This window comes from Lynx rufus, unplaced genomic scaffold, assembly GCF_022079265.1.
Source record: "Lynx rufus isolate CCGP_SWC_20201006 ecotype Redwood Valley unplaced genomic scaffold, mLynRuf1.p SCAF_6, whole genome shotgun sequence".
In the NCBI taxonomy this organism is placed as follows: domain Eukaryota; kingdom Metazoa; phylum Chordata; class Mammalia; order Carnivora; family Felidae; genus Lynx; species Lynx rufus.
Window position 1 is genome coordinate 111,340,307 of NW_025814878.1, and position 22,149 is coordinate 111,362,455.

The 22,149-nt window shown below is 51.2% G+C and overlaps 2 protein-coding genes across 3 annotated transcripts in view; one reads left to right on the top strand and one right to left on the bottom strand.

Annotated features, from left to right (window-relative positions):
* Nucleotides 1-770: 770 nt before the first annotated feature.
* On the top strand, nucleotides 771-12,473 carry BNIP5 (BCL2 interacting protein 5). Its single transcript, XM_047103045.1, has 12 exons — nucleotides 771-784; nucleotides 957-1,456; nucleotides 2,412-2,531; nucleotides 4,041-4,105; nucleotides 4,351-4,591; nucleotides 5,603-5,734; nucleotides 7,211-7,269; nucleotides 7,557-7,818; nucleotides 8,945-9,076; nucleotides 9,962-10,026; nucleotides 11,439-11,696; nucleotides 12,438-12,473. Exons 1-12 carry the CDS (start codon nucleotides 771-773, stop codon nucleotides 12,471-12,473), a joined length of 1,884 nt encoding a protein of 627 aa, XP_046959001.1.
* Nucleotides 12,474-21,664: 9,191 nt separating this feature from the next.
* The window catches only part of PNPLA1 (patatin like phospholipase domain containing 1), a 42,666-nt gene continuing 42,181 nt past the window's right edge, over nucleotides 21,665-22,149 (bottom strand). For both annotated transcript variants that reach the window (XM_047103118.1, XM_047103119.1), the window contains one exon: nucleotides 21,665-21,794. In XM_047103118.1, the coding sequence (XP_046959074.1) occupies nucleotides 21,665-21,794 (130 nt within the window). The remainder of the gene's footprint in view (nucleotides 21,795-22,149) is intronic.

Genomic DNA, 22,149 nt, shown 5'->3' on the forward strand with positions numbered 1-22,149 from the left:
GGCAGGAGAGTGACGTGCTCTAACTTAGGTTGGAAAAGGCCCCGTGGCTTCTGAGGGGAAAATCTGGAAGGAAGATGAGAGGACAGGAGGAGAACCAGTTGGGAGGTGATTATGGTAGTCCAGGCCAGCAGAACTGGGGCTAGACTCAGGCAGTGTTGAAGGAACTGGGGAGACAGGTCGGGGTCTGGGCGTGCTTTATGGAACCACCAGTCTTTGCTGATGGATCAGATGTGGGGAGTGAGAGAAAGCAAGGAGTCAGGGGTGACTTCAAATTTTTGGCCCAAGCGATTGGAGGAGTAGAGTTGCCATTTACCGAACTGTCTTGTGAAATACTCTTAACGGCCTGTGAGACAGACAGGCAGGTCTCAGGCATATTGCAAGTGAGGACAGTGGCACATGAGCTGCCCAGAGTCCCCAGGGGCAGGTCTTGGCCCCTGGCTTCCTATTGTTGCTGCAACAAAATACCAGAAACTCAGAGGCTTTGGAACAAAACGAATTCATTATCTTTCAGTTCTGGAGGTCCGAAGTCCACAATCGGGTCTCCACAGACTAAAACCAAGGTGTTGGTAAGGTCCTGCTCCTTCTGGAGGCCCCAGGGGAGTTACAGACCAGCTGTGACGTCTGGGGCATGACCTCCCATAGTTTAGTTTCCTCCTCTGGAAAATGTGGACAAGGATAGCCCTCCTTCCCAGGGCTTTTGAGGAATTTAACGGAGACAGCAGCTTTGAGGGCTGATATCACTCACATTGATGGGCAGGGTGGATCGGCCCATGGGGCAGCACTGGTAACCCGCCACCACGTCTCTGGTAGGTCTCCGGTAAGGGAGCTGTTTGCTTTGTTTGCAGTGCAATGGAGCCCAGGAAGCATCTGTCAGGGAGGAGAGCCAGGTCTCTGGATAGGTCACAGAGCCCCAAGAAGGTCCGCCGGTGCTTCTCCCTGCCCACTACCCCCTCCAGGAGGATGCTTCACCAGGCAGCCAGCGATGGGAGCAGATGTCCCCAGAGCCCAGCTCAGTCTGTGGAAGCTCAGGATGCCAAGGCCACAGCCCCCAGCCTGGAAGAGACCAGGGAGTTTCTTCCCACTGACCAGAGGCTGCCACAGGACACCAAGAAGGAAAAGACCCAGAGACGGGGCCAGCAGGGGTGGCTGAAGACCTTAATGAACTTCCTCCTGAGGACAGGCCCGGAAGAGCCCAAAGAAAAGGCCAGCCGGAAGGCAAAAGGGAAGGAGGGCCTCCCCAAGCCTGCAGAAACCCCGGAGGCACCAGGGGAGACAGCTCCGAGGAAGAAAGCCCACGACAAGAAGGCCAGTCGCAAGAAACACAGTCACAAGAAACATGTTGCTGAGGAAACCAAGGGGGCGCAAGATCAGGAGGCCGAAGGCCAAGAGATAGGGCTGTCCAAGATGGCTGCCGCCCCACGCCCTGAGGAGGCTGACTTGGGCCCAGCACCCAAGGGTGAGCAGACCATGCCTGGTAACCCCACTGCCCCAACCCCAAGGGCTAGGGTACTCTAAGCTGACTCCTCAAACCTTTCAACAGAGGGGACGTGGAAGTTGGGACAACCATCAGGGACAGCACCACCGTGAAATTTCTTTGAGGCAGAACAGCACGGTGGCTGAAAGCCTGAGGTCAGACCCCTGTTCCGCCATTCATTAGCTGTGTGACCTGGGGCTGGCGACATTCCTCCCCGAGCCTTGATATTTTTTTCGTCCATGAAATGGAGATGATAACAGTTGCTATCTCCTGGGTAGCCGTGGCCCAGAGCTGGCACGCGGGAGGTGCTCCGTTAAGTGGCAGCTGTTGTTAAGTACTCTAGTTGAAGGAGCACAGACCAAGGAGAAATGGAAAGGCAGGGAGGGAGGTGAGGGGGGAAGCCTAGCCCCCAGCATTGATCCCTGTGCGAAGACTGGGGATGGGGCCAGAGAAGTAGATAGAGCCATCCGCCCTGGAGGCCGGATCTATACTTGGCTATTTCCAGAATACACCTGCTCTGTGACCTTGAACAGATTGCTGCCCCTCTCAGAGACCTTTGAGTCTTCGTTTGTAAAATAAGGAAGCTGGACCCTCCCTCCCCCCCCAAGGTGCCTTTCTTCTTTGACTTTCAGGTCCTGGGGTTGAATGCCCCACAGGCACCTGGAGGGAGACAGAGCTTTGCCCTGTAGCTCTCAAAACTCTCCCTGTTCTTAATGAGAAGGATGTCTGGGTTGATGCCACCTCTTTTCAGATGGAAACCTTGGCAGGTTTCTGATTTTTTTTTTTCTTTTTGGTTAAGCCTAGTGCTGGCTGCAGCAGCCCATCCTGCTGTGAATTCTGTGTCATTTTATTGTGCTCACGAACAAAGTCAGAAAAATGTCACTGATGCCACTACTCCCATCCCCCACACATACGCTTCCTTTCCTCTTTCTTCCAGGTGGGAAAGGTTCTGGTCTCCACCAGTCCTTGCTCATTGAAGCCGGGGGTCCTGCAGCATCCGAGGTTTCTTCTCAAGCCACAGGTCATCGGCCCGAAGAGGAACTCAGAAAGCTTGACCGTGAGTCCTCATCTTCTTAGTGTCCTCTTGCCCCGCAGCCGGGGAGGGGGCCGTTACCAAATGAGATGGATTGTTCTGGATGACTGCTTGCACCTTGGATGGTCCCTCTCAAAATGCATGTACTGATCTTGCTCCTTCTGGCGCTTCTGGTCACATTTACTTATTTTAGAGTTTCACAGAAGGGAGTCTCAGGAATTAGAACGGCCACTGGCAAATGTTCCTGCCTTATGTGTTAATGAGCATGGGACTTTTTTTAGTCTTTTGAGATTTATGGAAGGAATGTGATATGGAGGAATATAGAACTTATATATATTTTTAAATAGATGCCAGCGTGGAATAGCTCTACGCACACTCCTATACTCACAATCGTCGACCGGAGGCCAATATTGGCTTCAGAACTGTGTGCGTGTGTAATTTCGTGGCTGAACCATTTTAAGGAAAATGATCCCTCGTCCTTAAATATGTAAGCACACATCTCCGAGAAATGACTACAGTGTCACGCACAACCACAATGCTGTTATTGCCCCTAATAAAATCGATAATGAATGCTCTACTAATCTAATTCCCTATAAGGAAGGGGCATATTTTAAGAGATGTCAAACATCTATGCATCTGTCAGAGAGTAACTAAAAGGCATTTAGTTGGCTATTTTGCAGGCTGTTTATTTTGCATGCTGTTTTTTCAGACGAGAGAAGTCAGCTGGTAGACTGAGACAAGGAACAAAAGCCAAGCAGGATTTATAAATGAGAGAGAGGTGAGGGGTGAAAAAATCTGCAGTCCAGGGACCAGGGAGCCTTAAACAAACCTTTTCTGTAAACGGATCAGCTGGCAGGTAGCAGAGGCAACTCTGGGCCTATTGTCTTTGGATCAGTCAGCCGGGATATCAAAGAAAGCCATTCATATCGTCTGTGGTTTCTCTGTAAAGATGTGGTGTGAGGCATCGATGCGGCAGGCTGTCCGTGTCAGGCCTGCTGGGGTCCCTCTGCCCTGCACCTTAGTGTCGCTGGGTCTCTACCATTTCCCCTCCCGGAATTTTGCAGCGTTAGCCTTGTAAAGTATCTCCAAGCAGAGTTCCTTGATGGCCTGACAGCCTGCTGAGGGAAGCGGGGACAAGGATCATGATTCACACTTCACAGGGAAGGAGACGAAGGCACAGAGAGGTTAAGAGACTTACTCAAGGTCACACGGCTGGCCGAACCCAAAGCAGATATTAACAAATCCGTAAAGGTCAGAGGAAATAATGGGGTCACAGGTTGAATGCTTGAAGGACTGACCTGAAATTGCCTGGGTAAAATTTTGCGCTTTGGCCTCCCGCCCTTTCCCTGTGGATCTCCCAAGCCTCTCTCAGAAGGACTAGCTCCTGCGACATGGTGCTTTTCGCCACTTCCATGGCCTAACAGCATCCTCACTTAATGGAGACTCAGTTGATCTCAGAAGTTCAAGACAGTCATTAGAAAGAGTTCTCGGGGCATCTAGAAAGATTAACTGGGTGCATTTACTTTTTTCCAGAGGATAAAATCATCAAGATGATAGTGGAATTCCTCCAAAAAGTGGGAGACCAGTGGGAGGAAGAGGTAAGGAGCAATCGGTCTGCGTAGACCCCCCCCATCCCCCCCCCCCCCCGGGGGCTCGCTGCTTCCTCCTCCTCCTCCTGCTCAAGGCCCGCTTGCCCGGTGCTCCCCAGCTCTAGGCTCTGTCACCTCCCTCGCCTGGGGCCACCACGAAGCACTTGGCTGCTCTTTAGTTGTTTCTCAGAGAGCCTTCCCCTCTCCTCAAGGTCAAGGGCCCGACCCAACGGTTTCTCTCATTTCTCCCACAGCAGCTTCAAGCTCCTCAACCAGAGGTGGTTGTACAGATTCCAGTGTCATTTGACAGGAAGAAATTCCAAGAGAAAAAGTCTAGCTTCAAGAGAGCGTTTTCTCATAAGAAACATGGCTCTGAGGAGGCTAAGAGAGCCGGGCCTGCAGACGTTTCCAGCCCGGAGTCCCGGCCACCCAAGAGGCCCAGCTTTCTCCCCCTGTGTGTTGGGGGCCATCAGCCCTCCACCTCCAGCAGCCCTGGTGAGCAGGTTCAGGGTTACCATAGCAACACTGCAGCTGCCTCCAGCTCTGGAACCTTCTGCGGGGCTGGAACGGCCATTGGAAGGGCCACCCTCCTAGTTCTGACTTTTGCTCTGCTCTGAGCAGCGTGGGGAGGGCAGTAGGGAGGAGAAAGGGATGTCAGCAGGTCACCTCCCTACACGAGACCTCTCTGGGCAGTCCAGCTAAGCCCCCCATGGAAATTGTGCCGAGGAATCCCCTAGCCCTCCACATCTCTCCACAGCCTCAGCTGCTGTACCCCGGCAGGGGGCAGCTGTGCAGGAAGGAACCACAGCCTGGGAGGCAGGAGGCCTGAGTTCCGACCTGTACTTTCTACCTCATTCCCCATCTCCGTGCCTGACTCAGTCTCCTCACCTGTAAAATAAGACACTTCCCTACTGTGTGTCTATACTCAACCAGTTTTCATAGCCGTATCATTATCCCCATTTTACAGATGGGGGAGCTGAGGCTTGGGGAGGTAAAACAATGTGTTCAAGGTTCTGTGGCCCACCAGTGATGGAACCTGAGCTACAGAGAGAAAGGATCATCCTGGGTGCCAGGGAGGAACAGCCTAGCCGCTTAGCCTGGCCAGAGGAATTTACATTTTAAAAAGGAGCCCCGGCGGTGGAATTTCCGGCCACAACTGGAGATACCTTCGTGCAGGGGGATTCTGGCTCTGCTACATTACTTCATGCCATGGAATCAGGCATTTACTCTCCAAGCCAAGATGCCAGAGGGATGAGCTTGCCAGGGAAGGGAGGAGAGGAGGGCAAAGCCCAGGAAAGCCGGTTGTAAAGAGGTGCAAAGGGGCAAGGGAGCTAGGTCTGGGCCAGTACATCAGAGCTTTGACCCTGACCCACAGCTCACCTCTGTCCCAGCAAGGCCTTTGCATGATCTAGCCGTGGGGTGAACTCTGGAACCTCTTCTAACTTGTGTGTTAGTTAACACCCTCACCCTGATTAAACACACCCGCCATTTCATCTTGCTTCTCAGGCTCGGAGGAACCCAAAGTCCAAGAGGTCCTGCCTACAAACAGCGGGGGTCTGAGTCCCTTGGAGCTTTCCACCCCAGCAGGGAGCCAGGGACCCGAAGAGGACTTGCAGGCGAACAGAGCCTTGGAATTCAGTTAGTACCCCCTCCTTTTCTCAGACACCCCTCGGAAATCATCCGGCCTGACCCCATACTGACCCAGAGAGAGGCAGTAACCTGGCCTTGACTTCCTCTGGGGGCCGCAGGCCGGGAAGGGGCAGTGTGGGGTCCAGAGCACAGACCCCTGTCTTACTCGAAGTGAGCCTCAGCAGTAAAATCACAACAGTGAGGACGCCCTCCTCGATGAGGCCGGCACAGGCCATGCCAGGAAAGCCTTGGTCCGTGGCAAGGGCTCTGTAGATGATGTGATCTTTAGGGCGTGGGTTTGCATTGGACTCTGACCTCTTCCATCTGTGTGAACTTGGATGAGTTACTTCATCTCTGGTCTCAGCGTCCTCAACTGCAAGATGAGGGTAATACCAGTTCCTAGATCCTAGAGTCCTCGGAGGCGCTAATGGAATTAATGCTGATAAAGCAGTTAGAGCAGTTAATAAGCTATTTAGAGCTAATGAATGTTACCTGCCATTTACTGCTATTATTCCTGTGGCTGTGTAGCCCTGTAGCCTGGGGAGAAATTGAGAGGCTGGTGGGGGTGGGGGGGCTAGGGGGGTGGGGGGGGCAGGCGGTGGGTAGGGGCCACAGGAGGGAAACACCACAAACGGCAGCTGCTGATGCTATTATTAACCCCTTACCAGTGGCGGAGCCCTGGCTAGAGAGTAGGGTGGGGGCAGAAAGAGAGAGGGAGAGAGAGAATCCCGAGCAAATTTCCAAAAGAGAATCCGATGCAAGGCTCAATCCCATGATTTTTTTTATTTTCATTAAAAAAAAAATTGTTTTTAATGTTTATTTATTTTTGAGAGAGAGAGAAAGACCAAGCGCAAGCAGGGGAGGGGCAGAGAGAGAGAGAGAGAGAGAGAGAGGGAGACACGGAATCCAAAGCAGGCTTCAGGCTCCGAGCTGTCAGCACAGAGCCTGACGCGGGGCACGAACTCACGAATCGTGAGATCATGACCTAGGTCGAAGTCGGACGCTTAACCGACTGCGCCACCCAGGCGCCCCTGAAGATACTTTTAAAGATCTACTTCCCCCACCCACCCCCCATCCTATCTTACCTGCTTTTCACAGAAAATGTGCCTTGAAGGGGAATTGAGAAGGGCCCCTGTTCTAAGTAGAAGAGGACGGTGCTGGGTGAGGGGACTTTTGGGGACCAGGCCTTTCCACATGGCCTTGAGGCGTCTTCTCCTGGAGGCAGCGGCCTCTGTTATTTTCCTCGCACTTAAAGTGGCACATCTGGGTGTTCGCTGACCAATGGAGAAGTGAACGTATTGCAGCTCTGCCCTCAGGCCACTTCCGAGGAGTCTGAGGTGTCCGCAGGCCAGGGCCTGGGACACCCAATAAGTGCAAGCTCATTAGCACATGGAGACCTGTGAGAATCAGCCAGGAAGCCACTTGGGCCTCAGGAAGTGAGGACTGACCGTAGAAATGCTTTGCAAACGTTTTGTTCTTTTTTAGGAGAATTCATCCAGAAGATCATTGCCCTACTCCAGGATGCGGAAGAGCAGGGGGGAGAGGTGAGGAAGACACTCCCCACGTAGATCTTGACCCTCACTATGAACACCCCCACCCCTGCCTGGCATAATAACTTCCCTGCCCTCCCCCATGCTACATCTTTCCAGAGCCTGGCTCCTGTCGCTCCTCCTTCCCCAAGCCCCCACCCCCACCCCCATCGCTGCCGGCCACTCTTGCTCTGGCCAGGCCGCACCCTCTGCTCCCCAGCGGGTCTCAGTTTGTTTCAGGGGGTGCTGGTGTCCTTCCCCGGCTCACTCACAATCTCCTCACGGTCGGGGCCCTGGCTCAGTTTCTCTCATCTCCCCCACAACAGCTTCGAGTCCAGGAACCAGAGGTGGCTGTAGAAAACCTGTCCCCACCCTACAGAAGGAGATCCCAAGAGAAGAAGTCCAGCCTCAGAAAAGCCTTTTCTTATAAGAGACATGGCCCCAAGGAGCCCAGGAGAGCGGGGGCCGCAGGTGCTGCCAGCCCGGAGTCCCGGCCGCCCAAGAGGCCCAGCTTTCTGCCCCTGTGTGTGGGGGGCCATCAGCCCTCCACCTCCAACAGCCCCGGTAAGCAGGCCCCGCGTGGCCATGGTCACAGAGGCTGCCTCTGGCCCCAGGCCTCCTCCAGGGCGGGTTTGGCCAGCTTCATGGCTTCTGCTTCAGGCTTGACTCTCTTGCTCTCGGCTCCGAGTGGGGCAGGGAGGTGTGGGAGGGCTGCGGAGAGGAGGGGCCGCTGACTGCCAGCTGGACTCACCACCCACAACACACGCCCTCCCTCCACCCATACAAAAACACACCAACACTTAAAAACAAATGCCGTTTGGGGCGCCTGGGTGGCTCTGTCCGTTAAGCCTCTGACTCTGGATTTCGGCTTGGGTCATGATCTCACGGTTCGTGAGCTCGAGCGCCGCATAGGGCTCTGCTGAGAGCAGGGAGCCTGCTTGGGATTCTCTCTCTCCCTGTCTCTGCCCCTCCTCTGCTCATGTGCATGCTCTCTCTCTCTCTCTCTCTCTTCCTCTCTCTCTCTCTCTCTGTCAAAATAAATAAACACTAAAACAATAACAACAACAAATGCAGTGTGAGAGCAGCACATCGGTTTATTGGCTTAAGGGCATCAGACTCACCCGAAAGCTCAGGAGGAAACACAGACCCGGGTCTCATGAAGTAGGATATGGCCTGGGCCTCTGCTTTTTCACCACTGCCAAGTGTGAGGTATACAGTGATTCCCTTGACATGTATGGAGTGCCTACTGCATGCCACGCTCACACATGGGATCTCGTTCAGCCCACTTACAGCCTGGTGAAGTCAGGCTTGTTATTCCCACTCGACAGATGGAGAAGGTGAGGTTCAGACAGGCTTAGTGATTCAGTAAAGCCTCACAGAGTCACGGGGAAGTGGGCTCATTTAGGGGGATCTTGGCAGGCCTGCTTTGTTTCCTCCCGGACTGTGAGGAGGCAGAGGGGGCTGGTGGCAGAAAAGAGGAATGAGATTTCCAGAGGGGGTAAAGAAGGCCCCGTGAACGCCTCTGAGGCGGGCCCAGGGGGCTTCGGGCTTGCTGAGGAGCCTGGGAAACCAGGACCCCGTCTGGTGCCAGTGTCTTTGGACGGTTTCTTGTCAGAACCTGGGCCCTGTGATGGACTTGTGGATTTGAAACAGGCACAAAACACTCACACCATCTCCTTTCTGCCCTCAGACCTGGAAGATGTCGAGTTCCAGGAGTCCTCGCCTGCAGAAGAGACACCTGTGGGATCCTCCGACGCGCCCTCCCAGACCAGAAGTCACCAGCCAGAGGGGGGACCTCAGCCAGACGGAGTGTTCGAATCTAGTTAGTATACCACCCTGCTCTCTCCTGGGTCAGCTGGCCTAGGGCTTCTTTTTGCATGGGTCTCACAGGCTGAATTCCAGTAGAGACTGGGAAGGCTGGGGAGAGACTGGCAGGGCAGGGAGGAGGCAGGGTTGGCCTTTCAACGGGGGCTCTTGGGGCAGAGTTGCAGATGGAGAGTTCTCTTCTCGTAGAGAACCCTGTCTGCTCGGTGGGATGTAACTTCGGTGGGCTTGCTTGAATGTTTCATATCCAATTCCTGCCTTGCCCTGGGTCTCATAACCAGTGGCGGACTGGCAAACAGGCTGAGGGTGGGTGCTGGGCGGGGGCAGGGGGGGAGCCCTGATTTGTAGCGTTTGCAGATTGCTGTGATGTAAATATTCCCACCGTGGCTGATTTCAAGCTGCCAACAGTTGATCACAAAAGGTCCACAAATATCCTGAATGCTTGCGATTAGGTCTTGGTGCAGGCCGCCACGTGCGTGTGGCCCTTTACAGCCTGGACCGGTGGGTGTGTTCCTGTGGCATCTGTGGCTGTGGCGTCCCCCCCCCCCCCCCCACCGCTTTCTGATGAGCTGCTCTGGGCCCCCGCTCCCATTCCTGACCACGCTACTCTGTAGCCTGGACCGGGGACACTGGGAGGTCTCAGGTTCCCCATCTGTCGAATGGAGCTGAGGTGACGCTCAACTGGCCGACGTCCTTTCAGTTTCTATACAACAAACTCAGATAAAGCTTTCACTCTCCAGCCCTAGTTTCGGGGAAGATTTTTCTTTGCCCTTCGAAACGAATCTGTGTGCTGTGCTTTAGAGACAAAGTGCCGTCTGTGATAGATGGATGTGTTGTTGCAGAACTTGTCAACAGCCCCTGAATCCTTCTTTGTTTTCCTTAGAGGAGCTGGTCATCCAGAATCTGGTGGCCCTTCTCCAAGAAGTGGATGGCCAGTTGGGGGAGCAGGTGAGGAGTGCTCGGTACCCCCAAGGCTGAGGCCTGAGTTCAATCTCTATCCCTGCATCCAGGTGACCTTGGGCATGTCCCTCAACCTCTCTGAGCCTCAGTTTTCTCTTTTGCAAAATGCGGGGGGGGGGGGTAACTACCTACTTGACAAAGTTTAGTGCATGTACGGAAACTGCCGGCCACATAGCAGATGAGATAAATGTTAGTTTACAATAATATAATGCTCACGAGGTTTATCCTGCCAGCCAGGACCTCCCCCCATCCAAATCCCCCTTGCAGTTCAGCTCGTGTCCCACCTCCCTCCTTCCCCCAAGTCCAGCCTGCGGGTCCTGCTGATCTCGTCCTCTGCTAGCTCCTTTTCACTCTGTCTTGTCACACATTTCAGCATCTATGTGGTCTCCAATCCTTCCACGCTTTTAGATTGTCCTCTCCTGCTAGATAGCCTGTGGCCTCACAGATAGACTGAAAACCTCACAGTCTACTTGGAGAGAGCAAGAGAGATCGCATCTGAGGTGGCAGAGATGAGCACGGGCCGTGGACGGGTCATGAGCATAGCGGACGCTGTGGGTACCTCGCCTTCCCGCCACAGTGCACGCCGGCCCACCTCGCCGCTGCCGGCACCCGCATCTTTTGGCCTGAGGACCGGCCCCTAGAACCATTTTACCACCCACGTGGGAGGCCAGAATGATCGCCCCCTACCTCCCGAGAAGCAGCCCTCAGCCAATGGCTCATGGAAGCTGGTGTATACATAACTCAGGCCCCTTGCCCCTCATAGGGCTAACTCTGAGGAGTGTGCTCTACGCGGGCTCCCGGAGCGCCCTGTGAGGAACACGCTCAGCAGCCAGTCTGCGTGGGCTGCCTTCCCCTCCGACCCCAGATCTCCATTCCCCCATCGCTGTTTCCCAGCATCACTACCTGCACCCGAGCCCTCGTCTCTGGGGGAGCGCAACCTGGGACACTTAGGTATTGAGAGGAGGCGACTTAAAATGAGAACGAAAATTCATCCAACATCCACTCTGCGTGAGACATTTGACATCAGCTAGCTCACTTCCTCCCCTTCCCCCAACAACACTGCGTGCGGGTGGGGGTATCGTTCCTGCCATTTAACACATGACTAAACAGAGGCTCAGAGAAGTCACAGAGCGAGGAAATGCCGTTGAAGCGTCCGTTATACAAAGACCTGCACTTTTTTTTTTTTTTCCCCACCTTGTCCTGCTGCTTGGAGGTGAACCTCGCAGAACAGATTCTGAGAGGCTAGAGGTAGAGGAAGCATTTAACAAGGAAGCTCATCCCAGGGACGGGAGGTGTCCAGCCCAGTCTGGGCTCGTGGCGTTGAAGGTGGGGGGGGGCAGTTGGGGGAAGGGGGCTACCTGCCAGCAACACTGACGGCCGGCCTTCATTTCTGCTTCCAGATCAGGCGACATCCCAGCTTCAAGAGGTTTTTCTACAAGGTCTCGGACTCCTCCCTCAGGAAGCTGGCAGCCACCCTGCACAGCCAGAAAGCCCGCTCTCCTGAGCTGGGCAGGAACCTCACCAAGAGACCCTACCAGCTTGCCTTTGGCCTCACCAACAAATTTGCCAGCAACAATAGCCATGCCGTCTTCAGCCTCATGGGCCTGTGCTACAGCCACGCCAGTTACACCCACTTCCCGTACAGGGAGGCCCAGCAGGTGAGAAAGAGCCAGACGGCACAAGCGAAGACAAGTTCAAGATCCCAACAGGATCCTCTTACCGTCCTCTCCCCTCCCCTGCTGAGTTCTACGTTGGCTTGTTTTCCCGATGGAAGCTCCTTAAGACCTTTGACCTCTCTTTCCTCAGCTTTATTTTCTTTGCCCAGATATGGGGTTATTATGGAGAATTTGCCCTCTCGGTTGGGTTAGGCAGTAGCTTATGGAGTTTTTGTGAGAGACATTATAGAAACATCAGTTCTGATATCCTCAGTGGCCCTAACTCCGTCTCCAGGTTTTACTAACCATTCATTCACTCATTCATCCATTCATTCATTTAACCAATAGGTGTTAAGAGCCTCCACTGTGCCTAGCTGTGCAAGGTGCTGTGAGAGCCTGAGGATGGTTCTGCTATAGAAAAAGACAGAATGTTTACTGATGACAAAATTAAGTATCAGTAAAATGCCAGATTAGTGGTCGCTGAGGCCAATGAAGTGATTGGTCCTGGAAGCCTTCCAAAGTCTATGTCAAAAGGCGTAGATTTTTGCCCTTGGAGGATGGCGAGGAGAAAGAGGGGGAGAAAGGGCCAGGAGAGCACTGCAGGCAGGAGGTAGTGAGTAAAGGTCCAGAGGTGACAGCTGATGTGCTGTGTTCATACGTTAAATTAGGAGCCTGTTGTTACTAGAGTAGGACCCACAAGTAACTGGGCTATGGCTAAAACCTATGTTCTTTTTCTCCTCCCAGAACATCACAAATCCTGAGAGCCAGAGTCCAGATTAAGAGCTGTGCTTTGCGCTCAAGTTCCCTTGAGCTATCAAACAATGGCGGCTTTGACCAGGAGCCTCGGAAGATGCCTCACGATAGCCCAATCCAGTGCTTCACAGACATGAATGAAGACGAGAGTGGATGGCCACCTGTGTCCCTGAGCCCTTGTGGGCTCTCTGAGACTGAGATACACAAAGCGTTCTTAACTGGAGGCAGAGGCCATGTTAGCGGAAGGAGCTGGGGAGGACTGGGGAGGTGGGAGACCAGAGCCCCGCCGGCTGACCTGCCCCAAACTTGCTGCGAGACCCTGTACTTGTGTGCCCTCCTCTCCAGACCTTGGGCAAGACTATGTGACCCATCGGACCCCTTCTGACTCTATCATGCTGAAATCTCCCTAAAGGGGGGCCGTCGGTGCTTTCATTCTGTGGCCAAATACACCCCACAGAGCTGGAGACAGTCTTTAAGTCCTCGTTGGATGCATGAACGAATGAGGGAGAGAGCTCCTGAGATCGCTCCTGAGATCCAGGCAATTCTGCCAGGCATTCCTTGGGAGGCCTTGGTCCTCCACTGGAATTGTGGAACCAGTCATTCTATCTCTAAACTGGGGTTTAGGGAGGAAATGGGGAGCTACCTTGACTCAAGCCTTTGCATTTTGGGGCTAACCCTAATACCGACTTATGTGCCCTTTTCACATTCATGTATTTTCTTGCTCCACAGGGGCCCAAATCATGCCCCACTATCACGTGGAAGTCCTGCTGGCATTTTTAAAATGTTAATTTCAAATGAGTCGTAGTTTTTTAAAATAAATTTTTGTCTCATCTCTCACCAGAGTGCCCAAAGGAATCATGCATTTAAACAGATGTGCATCTATATGCAACAAATAATTTATTCAGTGCACCAATGGTACTTAATGCCCATATGGATTTGTAGACGCCTCTCAGGAAGTCTGCAGGCCTCAGATAGAGAAGACCTGCGGATTGGGGATCCCTGGCCTCTCAGAATCCTTCCAACCCTGTGTCCCAGAATTCTTTGTTCAGAGAAGTGAAGCTGATGCCTTGTACCTCTCCCATATCACGCCTTGCCAAGAGTCAGTGAGAAGATGAATGTGAAGAGTTCTGAAAATTACATAGTGCCTTGTCCATGTATGGTGTTATTATAGTTATGATCTGGGTAGTTTTCAGGAAATGAGGGAAGACTTTAAGGTGGATTGCCATGGATGGTTGCACGGACGTGCACTGCTCAAGAACACCATACCCCAGGAAGTGCTATTCATTTCCTAGACATTGTAGATTTGTAGATTTATGATAATAGGTTTCTACCTGATGGCAGTAAAATGTCTTGAGAAAGGGCTCCTTTTTATTTTTGCACAAAGGTGAAGTGTGGGCTGTTAGAGGCTCTGCCTTCTACAAAGCTGAATAGTTTGAACAGCTTGGCTCACATGGGCAATTTGCCACATGTCCATTATGTACATGCATGCCCAACAGGGCTATGCACATAGCCCTTGGACACTGCCTGGAACATACGGTCATAGGGGAGAGGGTGTTAAAATATGGACTCACTGTTGTTACCCTTGGTAGATACTCTATTGCTATATTGAACATTCACTGATCACTGTGGGGTAAGGCTGGGGAGAGGGGTGAAACCTAGGGCAGAGAGGCCTTGGGCACTCAGATGGGACTGGCCTCAAACCTGAGGCAAAGTTTTAGGAAGTTCAACAAAGCATATTCCGGAAAGTCATTTTCTTTTATTGCTGCTTCTAAGGAGGTGGGGGAGAGGAGAGCTATTTATGGATTTCGTTTAGACAGTGTTCAAGAACACAGCCCCCAAATGTGAAGGATCAGAACCAGATCTGACATGAGGGTCAGGAACCTTCTGTACATTGTTTCTTATTTAGAATGATGTTCTTTAAGCTATATGACTATTTGGTATGAGTTCCCGATGCTGGCATCTGAGTCTCATTTTTGTACTGTGCTATTTAAGCAAATAAAGAAATTGACTTGCACAAAGGTCTCATCTGGATTATTCACAGTGGTGGCAAGATGGGAGCCCACCCGCCACAACTAGGCCAGTCTGGCGCCTGCAAGGCTGTGAGGGTCAGCCCCCTTGTCCCCGCCTGGGGGCCCTCTCTGGTTGCTCCCCAGGTGTCCCGTCCTTGAGCGCCAACTTGCTAAGACAGTAATGAAGTGCCCTGGGCATCAGGAGACCTGGGTTTTAGTCCAGCTCCCCACAGGCTGAGGGACGTCAGGGACGTGATACTTGCCCTCTGGACCTGACATCCTACAACTCTGGGACCCTTAGGATGACAGTTAATTATATGTCCAGGAAAATCTGGGCCAGTCTCGATTCTACACCGTCTGTTTTACTAAGTCTCTAATTTTGGCCATTCAGAACCAGGGTAAAAATGGACAGAATACAGTGTCTGGCTTTTGGTCCAGAGAACGTGGTCTCTGCTGGAAGGCATCGAAGGCCTCCTCTCCCCTCTCTCAGATAACACAGGAGTCTTTCCAATGGCTGCCCGGGGAGGGCGACCCTCTGGTGTGCATAGCTTGTCTTCCTTCCAAACCACTTTCCGCTTCCAACCCTTGAAGCCTCACTGTCATGCTCTGAGGAGGGCAGAAGAGGGCAGTGCCTCACTTCATAGATGAAAAAAGCTCAGAAGGGGCAGGTGCCTCGTGCAAGGTCACGTAACCACCCCCAGACAGAACCAGGCCAGGACCCAGCTCCCAGAACCCCCGTTTTAGGGCCTTTCCTTGTTGTCTAATCCGTTCTTTTTCCCAACCAATACTTATTGAGCATTTACTATGTGCCAGGTCTGATCTAGCTCTATGGAATAAACAAACGCAGAAGGCACGACCCCTGCCCTTGGGATGCTCGTGGACCTCGCTAGCTATGGGAATCTCGTGCCAGTAGGAATGTAGGAGCGTGGGACACCATTGTGTGAGAGTGGGGCTCCCTCCACTCACACCACAGAGGCTTTCAAGAGCACCGAGGTGCATGGGACACCCTGCTGCTTCGAATCGCTTTCAAAAGGTGGGTAAGTGACATCAGGACTTTTAATTAACCTAATTTCTGACCCCGAGAAGTCAGGAGGCTCAGTGAGTCAGAGATAATGGGGTCAGCCAAGACCTGGTTGAGTTCGGGATGTTAGCTGAGTTACAGGGAGGGCAGAGCCTCAGGGGTCATTTGGACGTGCTTGTTTGGAAGCCCAGAGTGTGCTCTGCCCTTGACCTCCACATCAGTGAGACCTCCAATTTCGAACCACAGTGACTGACACATCAAAAACCAATCCACTAGTATTGGCTTTAAAAAAAAAGAAAGATAAGGAGAAAGGAACTAATTGGAGTTGCCAAATTTAGCAAATAAAAATATGGGTGGCCTAGTTAAATTTGAATTTCAGATACACAACAAATAATAGCAATCCTGGGGCCATACTCATGCTAACTATTCATTGTTTCTCTGAAATCCAAATTGAACAAGATGTCCTGTATTTTATCCAGCGGCCCTGAAACCAATGCAAGAACAATTCTCTTAATTGCCTCCTAATGGGGAAAAGGGACATATGAAAAATGAAGGGAAATATACACAGGAATTTATTGATTCTAACTGTAACCTGACTCTAACAGAAGGGCATCTGGGCTCTGAATACAGGCTTTCAGGTAAAACAACAGTTAAGGTCATGTTCAGTTCCCCCTTGCACAGCAGGGCATAAGCATTCCCAAGTTGTGCGAGCCTGAAACCCCCCCCCCCCCCACCCTGGTTCACAGGTCTCAAGGGCTCTGGCCGCGCCCGCCTGCAAACCACAAGACCACTCCTGGGGGAGAGGCTAGGGGACCGCCGTGGACTTGTCTCTCCGCCCCCACATGGTCCCCGGGGCGCTCCCCTTGACTGGTCTGAGCCACAGACCTGGAGTAGGAAGAGGGTGCAAAAACACCTGAGATTTTGATTCTTCTCAGCTTCTCAAAGATAGTTAGATTCTTCCTGGCAGAACGTATTAAAGGGAGCTTGCGTGGACTCCTGCTCCCTGACGTGGTCCTGTTAGATGTAGGCTCCTCCAGGCCCTCTTGCCACAGCCCCCTGCCCTCCATGGCTAAAATTTGCATGCATCCTCCAGAGGCCCCAGCCAAGCTCAGGGCTGTCTTCCACCCAGTCCTCTGGGGTTTGCATTCCAGGATTTGCAAAGCAAATACATCCGAGGCCGAGGCCGTGGGCAGCCCAGGCTTCCTTACTGGGCCTGGCTGGGGCTGGAAGCTATCCACACTCCAGTGAGCAGTGGGGCTAATTTTTTTCTAGCTGGGTTGGAAAAATTGAGGCTGAAGTCTTTGTTGTGGAACATTTTAACTGAGGTATGAACAGCAGACAGGGTCTGCCCTCGTGTTGCCCTCATGCTGGGGGATGGGAGGGGAAGGGACGTTTGGCCTCTGTGTCCTCTACAACCACACCAGGACTCAGGGAAGTCCAGGACGGCTGGCTCACACAGCCACACCACACAAGCCCTGGGGAGCTTATCATGACCTCATGCCGGATCAGCTCCACGAGTGATTCCAGGGAGCAGCTGAAGCAGAGTCCGGTGGTTCTAAGTCAAGCCTTTGGGACAGTGAGAGAATTAAAAACAAAACAAAGCAAAGCAAAAGAGCCTGATCTCTTGATGGGAAAGAGGAAAGTGAGTCCGTGGCTCAGTACCGCTCGATCCGCAAGGGTTTGGCCCTGTAGACTAGATTCTGGGGGGCCGGGGTCTGACACGGCCCCGTCTCAAAGAAGCGAAGTCAGGCCGGGGCCGGGAGGATGTTTAGACAAGGAAGTGCTCGCCCAGGGGAATCAGGACTCTTCACACCAACAGGCTTGGTAGTGGGTAACACCTGGTCCCCAGAAGGCATAGGGTGAGGGGACTGCATCTGAGAGCCTTGGGGAGAAGGCTCTACCGTGGGGTCATCAGGTTCTCTCCCATTCCAGCTCAAGTTTTCTCTCTCGGCTCACAGTTTCCTAGAAAAAGGACAGAGATTCATCATTTCTAAGTCCCTCATCTAGGACGTTCCTCCCCTTATTTCCGCTGAGAACATCCTTCACAGTTTCAAATGCCTCAGGCAGCCCCAAGCGAGTAGCCAGGCCCCATGATAGCCAACTGGATGCATGGAAATCGGAAATCTCAATTTATACCAGAAATCAGCTATCAGATCCCGCTTTATAATTACACGGGTCTTTTGCAAATGGAGAATTCCACTGACAGAGCAGGACTTGATAGGGGTGTTTTGAAACATCATTTGATTTACAAAAGTCTGGTTAGTATTTGGTTTTGCAGGAAGGGGAAAGAAGTGGAGTGGCCTCCAGAGCGCTGAGTTCAGTCGTGCAGACTGCACACTGTACAAGGAGACACTGCTAAGACAAAGGGTGAGCATTTCGTGGACGTATTCATGCTGTGGCTTATTTGTACAGTTTTCTGCATGTTATTTGTACAGTTCTGTACCTTTGTACATCATTCGTACAGATTTCTAGCAGGCGGCAGTCAACCGTTTTAACAAAACCAGTATATTATCACAATCTTCCAGCAGCTGGGAATCAAGTTCTCCAGGAAAGGGTACTGTTTTCTCAGTGCACAAGGCAATATATGGGCTAGCATTGGCCTTGACTATGGCCAGGAAGAGGCAGGTGGGGTCAGAAAGGAAACTGGGCAGACAGCATCCCAGGACAGAGCAGGCAGTGCCTGGCTTCCAGGGTCACCCTGGGCAGTTCCACACCTCAGGGCAGCTGTATTCCTGGATCCGGCCTGTAGCTGTATTCCTGGATCTGGGATGAGGCCTGTAGGTGACCCAAACTGTCTCGGACGTGGAGAGCAGAGAGAAGTCGAGTGGGCAGGGAGCAGACCTGGATGCGAGAAGCCAAGAAAGCACATGTGAGGAGAAGTGAGACAAAAAGGGGGCTCTGCAAAGACCTGAGTTTCAAGGCCCCTTCCATGTGCTGTGTGACCCTGGCCAATCATTTGCCCTCTCGAGGAAATGGAGGCACTAGGACTAGGCCCCGTGACTTCCGATTCACTCCAGTGCTCCTTCTACCACTCAGTGATCAACACTAAGACACTGGTGACAGATGACTCGGATCCTGGCTCTGCCACCTACCTACTGTGTGACTTTGGACATGTTGCTTACCCTCTCAGTGCCACAATGCCTGGAACATAATAACTACTCTGGAAGTTTTAGCTATTATCATTACATTCACATTTGAATAGGGAGAAATTCCATAGTAACTCAAAGGAGGGGCTCTCTACTGGTAGAAATTGGAAGAGTCTGACAGAATGGGTAGCAGTTGAGAGGATGTGAGCAGCAATGAGCAAGAGGGACCTCTTCCTTTTCCACTCGTAGCCTGGAGGCAGTCCCTGGATTTCTCAATCCATCTTGCCACTTTGAGATCAGTTACACAACCCAAATCAGATGACCACTGAACTCTTACTGGAAGAGAGACGAGGCTAGCAGTGGAAAGCTAGGCTGATACATATACATAGCCATGCCCCAGACTCCCTGTAACCTAAGCAGCAGCATCCCAGCCAACTCACAGGACTATGGAAGAGGAGAATAAACGTTTGTTTTATAATCCACTGAGAGCGGGGGGGGGGGGGGGGTTGCTTGTTATATAGCATTATCGTAGCAGTAAAAACTGACTAATACAATTAGCACCAGAATATGAACTTGAACATCTGATTTAAAAGACACAGGAGAGAGAGCGAGAGAGGAGAGAGATATTAACGTATGGAACATCTACCTTGTAGCTTTTACTTACTTATTTATTTTTTTAAAGTAGGCTCTAGGACCAACGTGGGGCTTGAACACAAGACCCTGAGATCAAGAATCACATGCTCTACTGATGGAGCCAGCCAGGCGCCCCTTACCCTATAGCTTTTATTCTAGCCTCTCTTCTGTTTGTTGGGAGGAATATCAGTTGGGGATCAGGAGTTTGCACAGGACTAGGCCATGGATGTGACAATGTCACTTGTGATTGTAGATTTCCTCTCTTTCTGGGTTGCTCCTCCTCTATGCCTAACCTTTTCGAGCATCTTTTTTTGACCCCCTACCCTGGTCTTTGAAGCTCAGAGTATGGATTTGCATGGAATTGCTTAAGACCGTCAATTGGTAAATTGCTTCCAGGCAGTTTCATAATCTGTTCTATAAAGGAACAACGCAGACGGAATGTGTGACCTACTGACAACAGTATTTCCCACAGCTGTGAATGTTGTTTTGTTTGTTTTTATCACAGGCTGTTGCTTTATAAAGGCACTTGAATCCTAGAAGTTTATCGGCCAAGGTAGAGCTCGCTGAGTTACACAGTTTCCACTGCTCCAATGTATAGGAAGAGGCCTGGCCCTGGAATGAAGGGACCCAAGTCTGGGTCTGGCTTCCAGATGGCACTCCCAGCCCCGAGGAAGCTTCCCTACCCCCACAGCAGACCTGCCTATGCTCTCATGACCAAACTTGACCTTGAGCTGCTAGAGACAGAGATATGGACCCTCAAAAGTCAAAGAAATGTGGAGGCTGAAGACCAAGGAACAGAGTGAGACTAATCCCAGGACACACTAAACCGATGACCCCTAAGGACCACCAATGGCCTGCTGGGTCCTGCACCCTCCCCGCCCATCCTTTAATCCAGAAAGTGACACATGCATCTGCCCCACTTTCTGCAGCAGCTCTGAGAATCTCCTCCCCACCATACTGCTTCCCACCACCCACCAAGTACCTAACTGCCCAGACCTCAAAGTGGGCCTGTTGCTGCCGGAGTGAACTTTTGACCTTCATCTATCTGATAATGTCTCTGCCTACCCAGGGATCCCATCTGGGACAGGAACAACACGGAAGGATGTCACTTAAAATGACTTGGGGATTTTTCTGACCAATGGAGGCTTGAAGCGAATTAGATAGCAATGTGGGTCTGTCCCATTCAGAGAATATTTTGATAATCCAGTAAAATAGTTGTAGATGATTCCTGGCTTCATTTGTGTTTAAAACTGGTATTTTTCGGGGCTCTTGGGTGGCTCAGTCAGTTAAGCATCTGACTCTTGATCTCAGCTCAGGTCATGTTCTCATGGTCCATGGGATCGAGCCCTGCATTGGGCTCTGCACTGACAGTGCAGAACCTGCTTGGAATTCTCTCTCCTTCTCTCTCTGCTCCTCCTCCACTTGTGCTCTTCCTGTCTCAAAATAAATAAACTTTAAAAAAAACCCACAAAAGCTAGCATTTTTCATTTGCAAGTGTATATGTATATATGCATGTCTCTTTTAAAAAATGTTATGGCTCAGTAAAAAATTAAGACTTCGTTCTTGTCTTTAGGTCAAAGTTCAATTTTGGGGTAAACTCTTAAAAGTTGGGGATTGAGTTTAATTCATTCGCTATCTCCAGAGACAAGTAGAGTGCTTGGTATCTATTAGGTGCTCAATAAAGGTTGACTAATGGAATCAATGACAATATAATATAATTAAAAAATATATACCAAACAGGCCTAAAATGGTTAGGGCTTTTAGCTGTAGCTTGGTAACAATTTGGATCTTTACATATTGAGGGTCACAGGGTCACACAACTGTCTAGTTTGTTTTTTTTTTTTTTTAATTTTTTTTCAACGTTTTTATTTATTTTTGGGACAGAGAGAGACAGAGCATGAGCGGGGGAGGGGCAGAGAGAGAGGGAGACACAGAATCGGAAACAGGCTCCAGGCTCCGAGCCATCAGCCCAGAGCCCGACGCGGGGCTCGAACTCACGGACTGCGAGATCGTGACCTGGCTGAAGTCGGATGCTTAACCGACTGCGCCACCCAGGCGCCCCTAGTTTGTTTTTTAAGTAGAGTTCTATTGAGATGGTAGTTAGTTAACCTCTGCCTATAACCCTAATATCTACTAAATTATTGAGTGCTAATTACACATCTTGCATTTTGCAGCAAAGCACTTTACATGTTGACCTCATTAAAGCTTCACAATATCATCCCTATTTTACAGGTTGGGAAATAGAGGCTCAGATAGACCACTTGTCCTAGGCATGCTCACTGAGTGAGATAGCGGCAGACCAGGGATTTTCTGTTGGGTGGGTCAGACTCCAAAGCCCAGCTCCTAACCCTCCCCCCCCCCCCCCCCCCCCCCCCGCTCTTACTGACTCCTCCCTACTCCTTGTGATCTTCCTGCAGACTGTTCCCAAAGCTTTTCCTCCCCAGGGAATTTGAGAAACATTAGCCACACTCACTGCGCTTTGCTGCCTGGTTTTTTGGACCGTGGATGTCTTGGGAAGCCTTTTCTAGTGCCATTTGTTTTTTGTTTGTTCTTCTTGAATATTTTGCTCATCCAACTTGAGTCTTCGGCAGGGTTGTCCCTGAGTGAGAGATGAAGCAAATGGTTTGTTAATAACCTGTCCTGTGTTCCCCACCATCAGGGCCCTGCTCCAGCTCAGAAGGTAGACAGACACACCAATGCTATGGTTTTTAACCCTGGCTGAACACCAGAGTTCCACGGCAAACATTTATTTTATAATCAATGACTATTTAAGTAACATTATGCCAACTAGTCAATGGAAACTCAAACTTTTATACAGTTATATGTCAATGCAATAAAATTTAAACCATGTGAACAAAAATGCATAGTTTATGCCCAAGCACAAATTTTTAAAATTTATGCAAACTCTTTCAAAAAGTCTTTAAAAAAAATGTTTATTTATTTTTGAGAGAGAG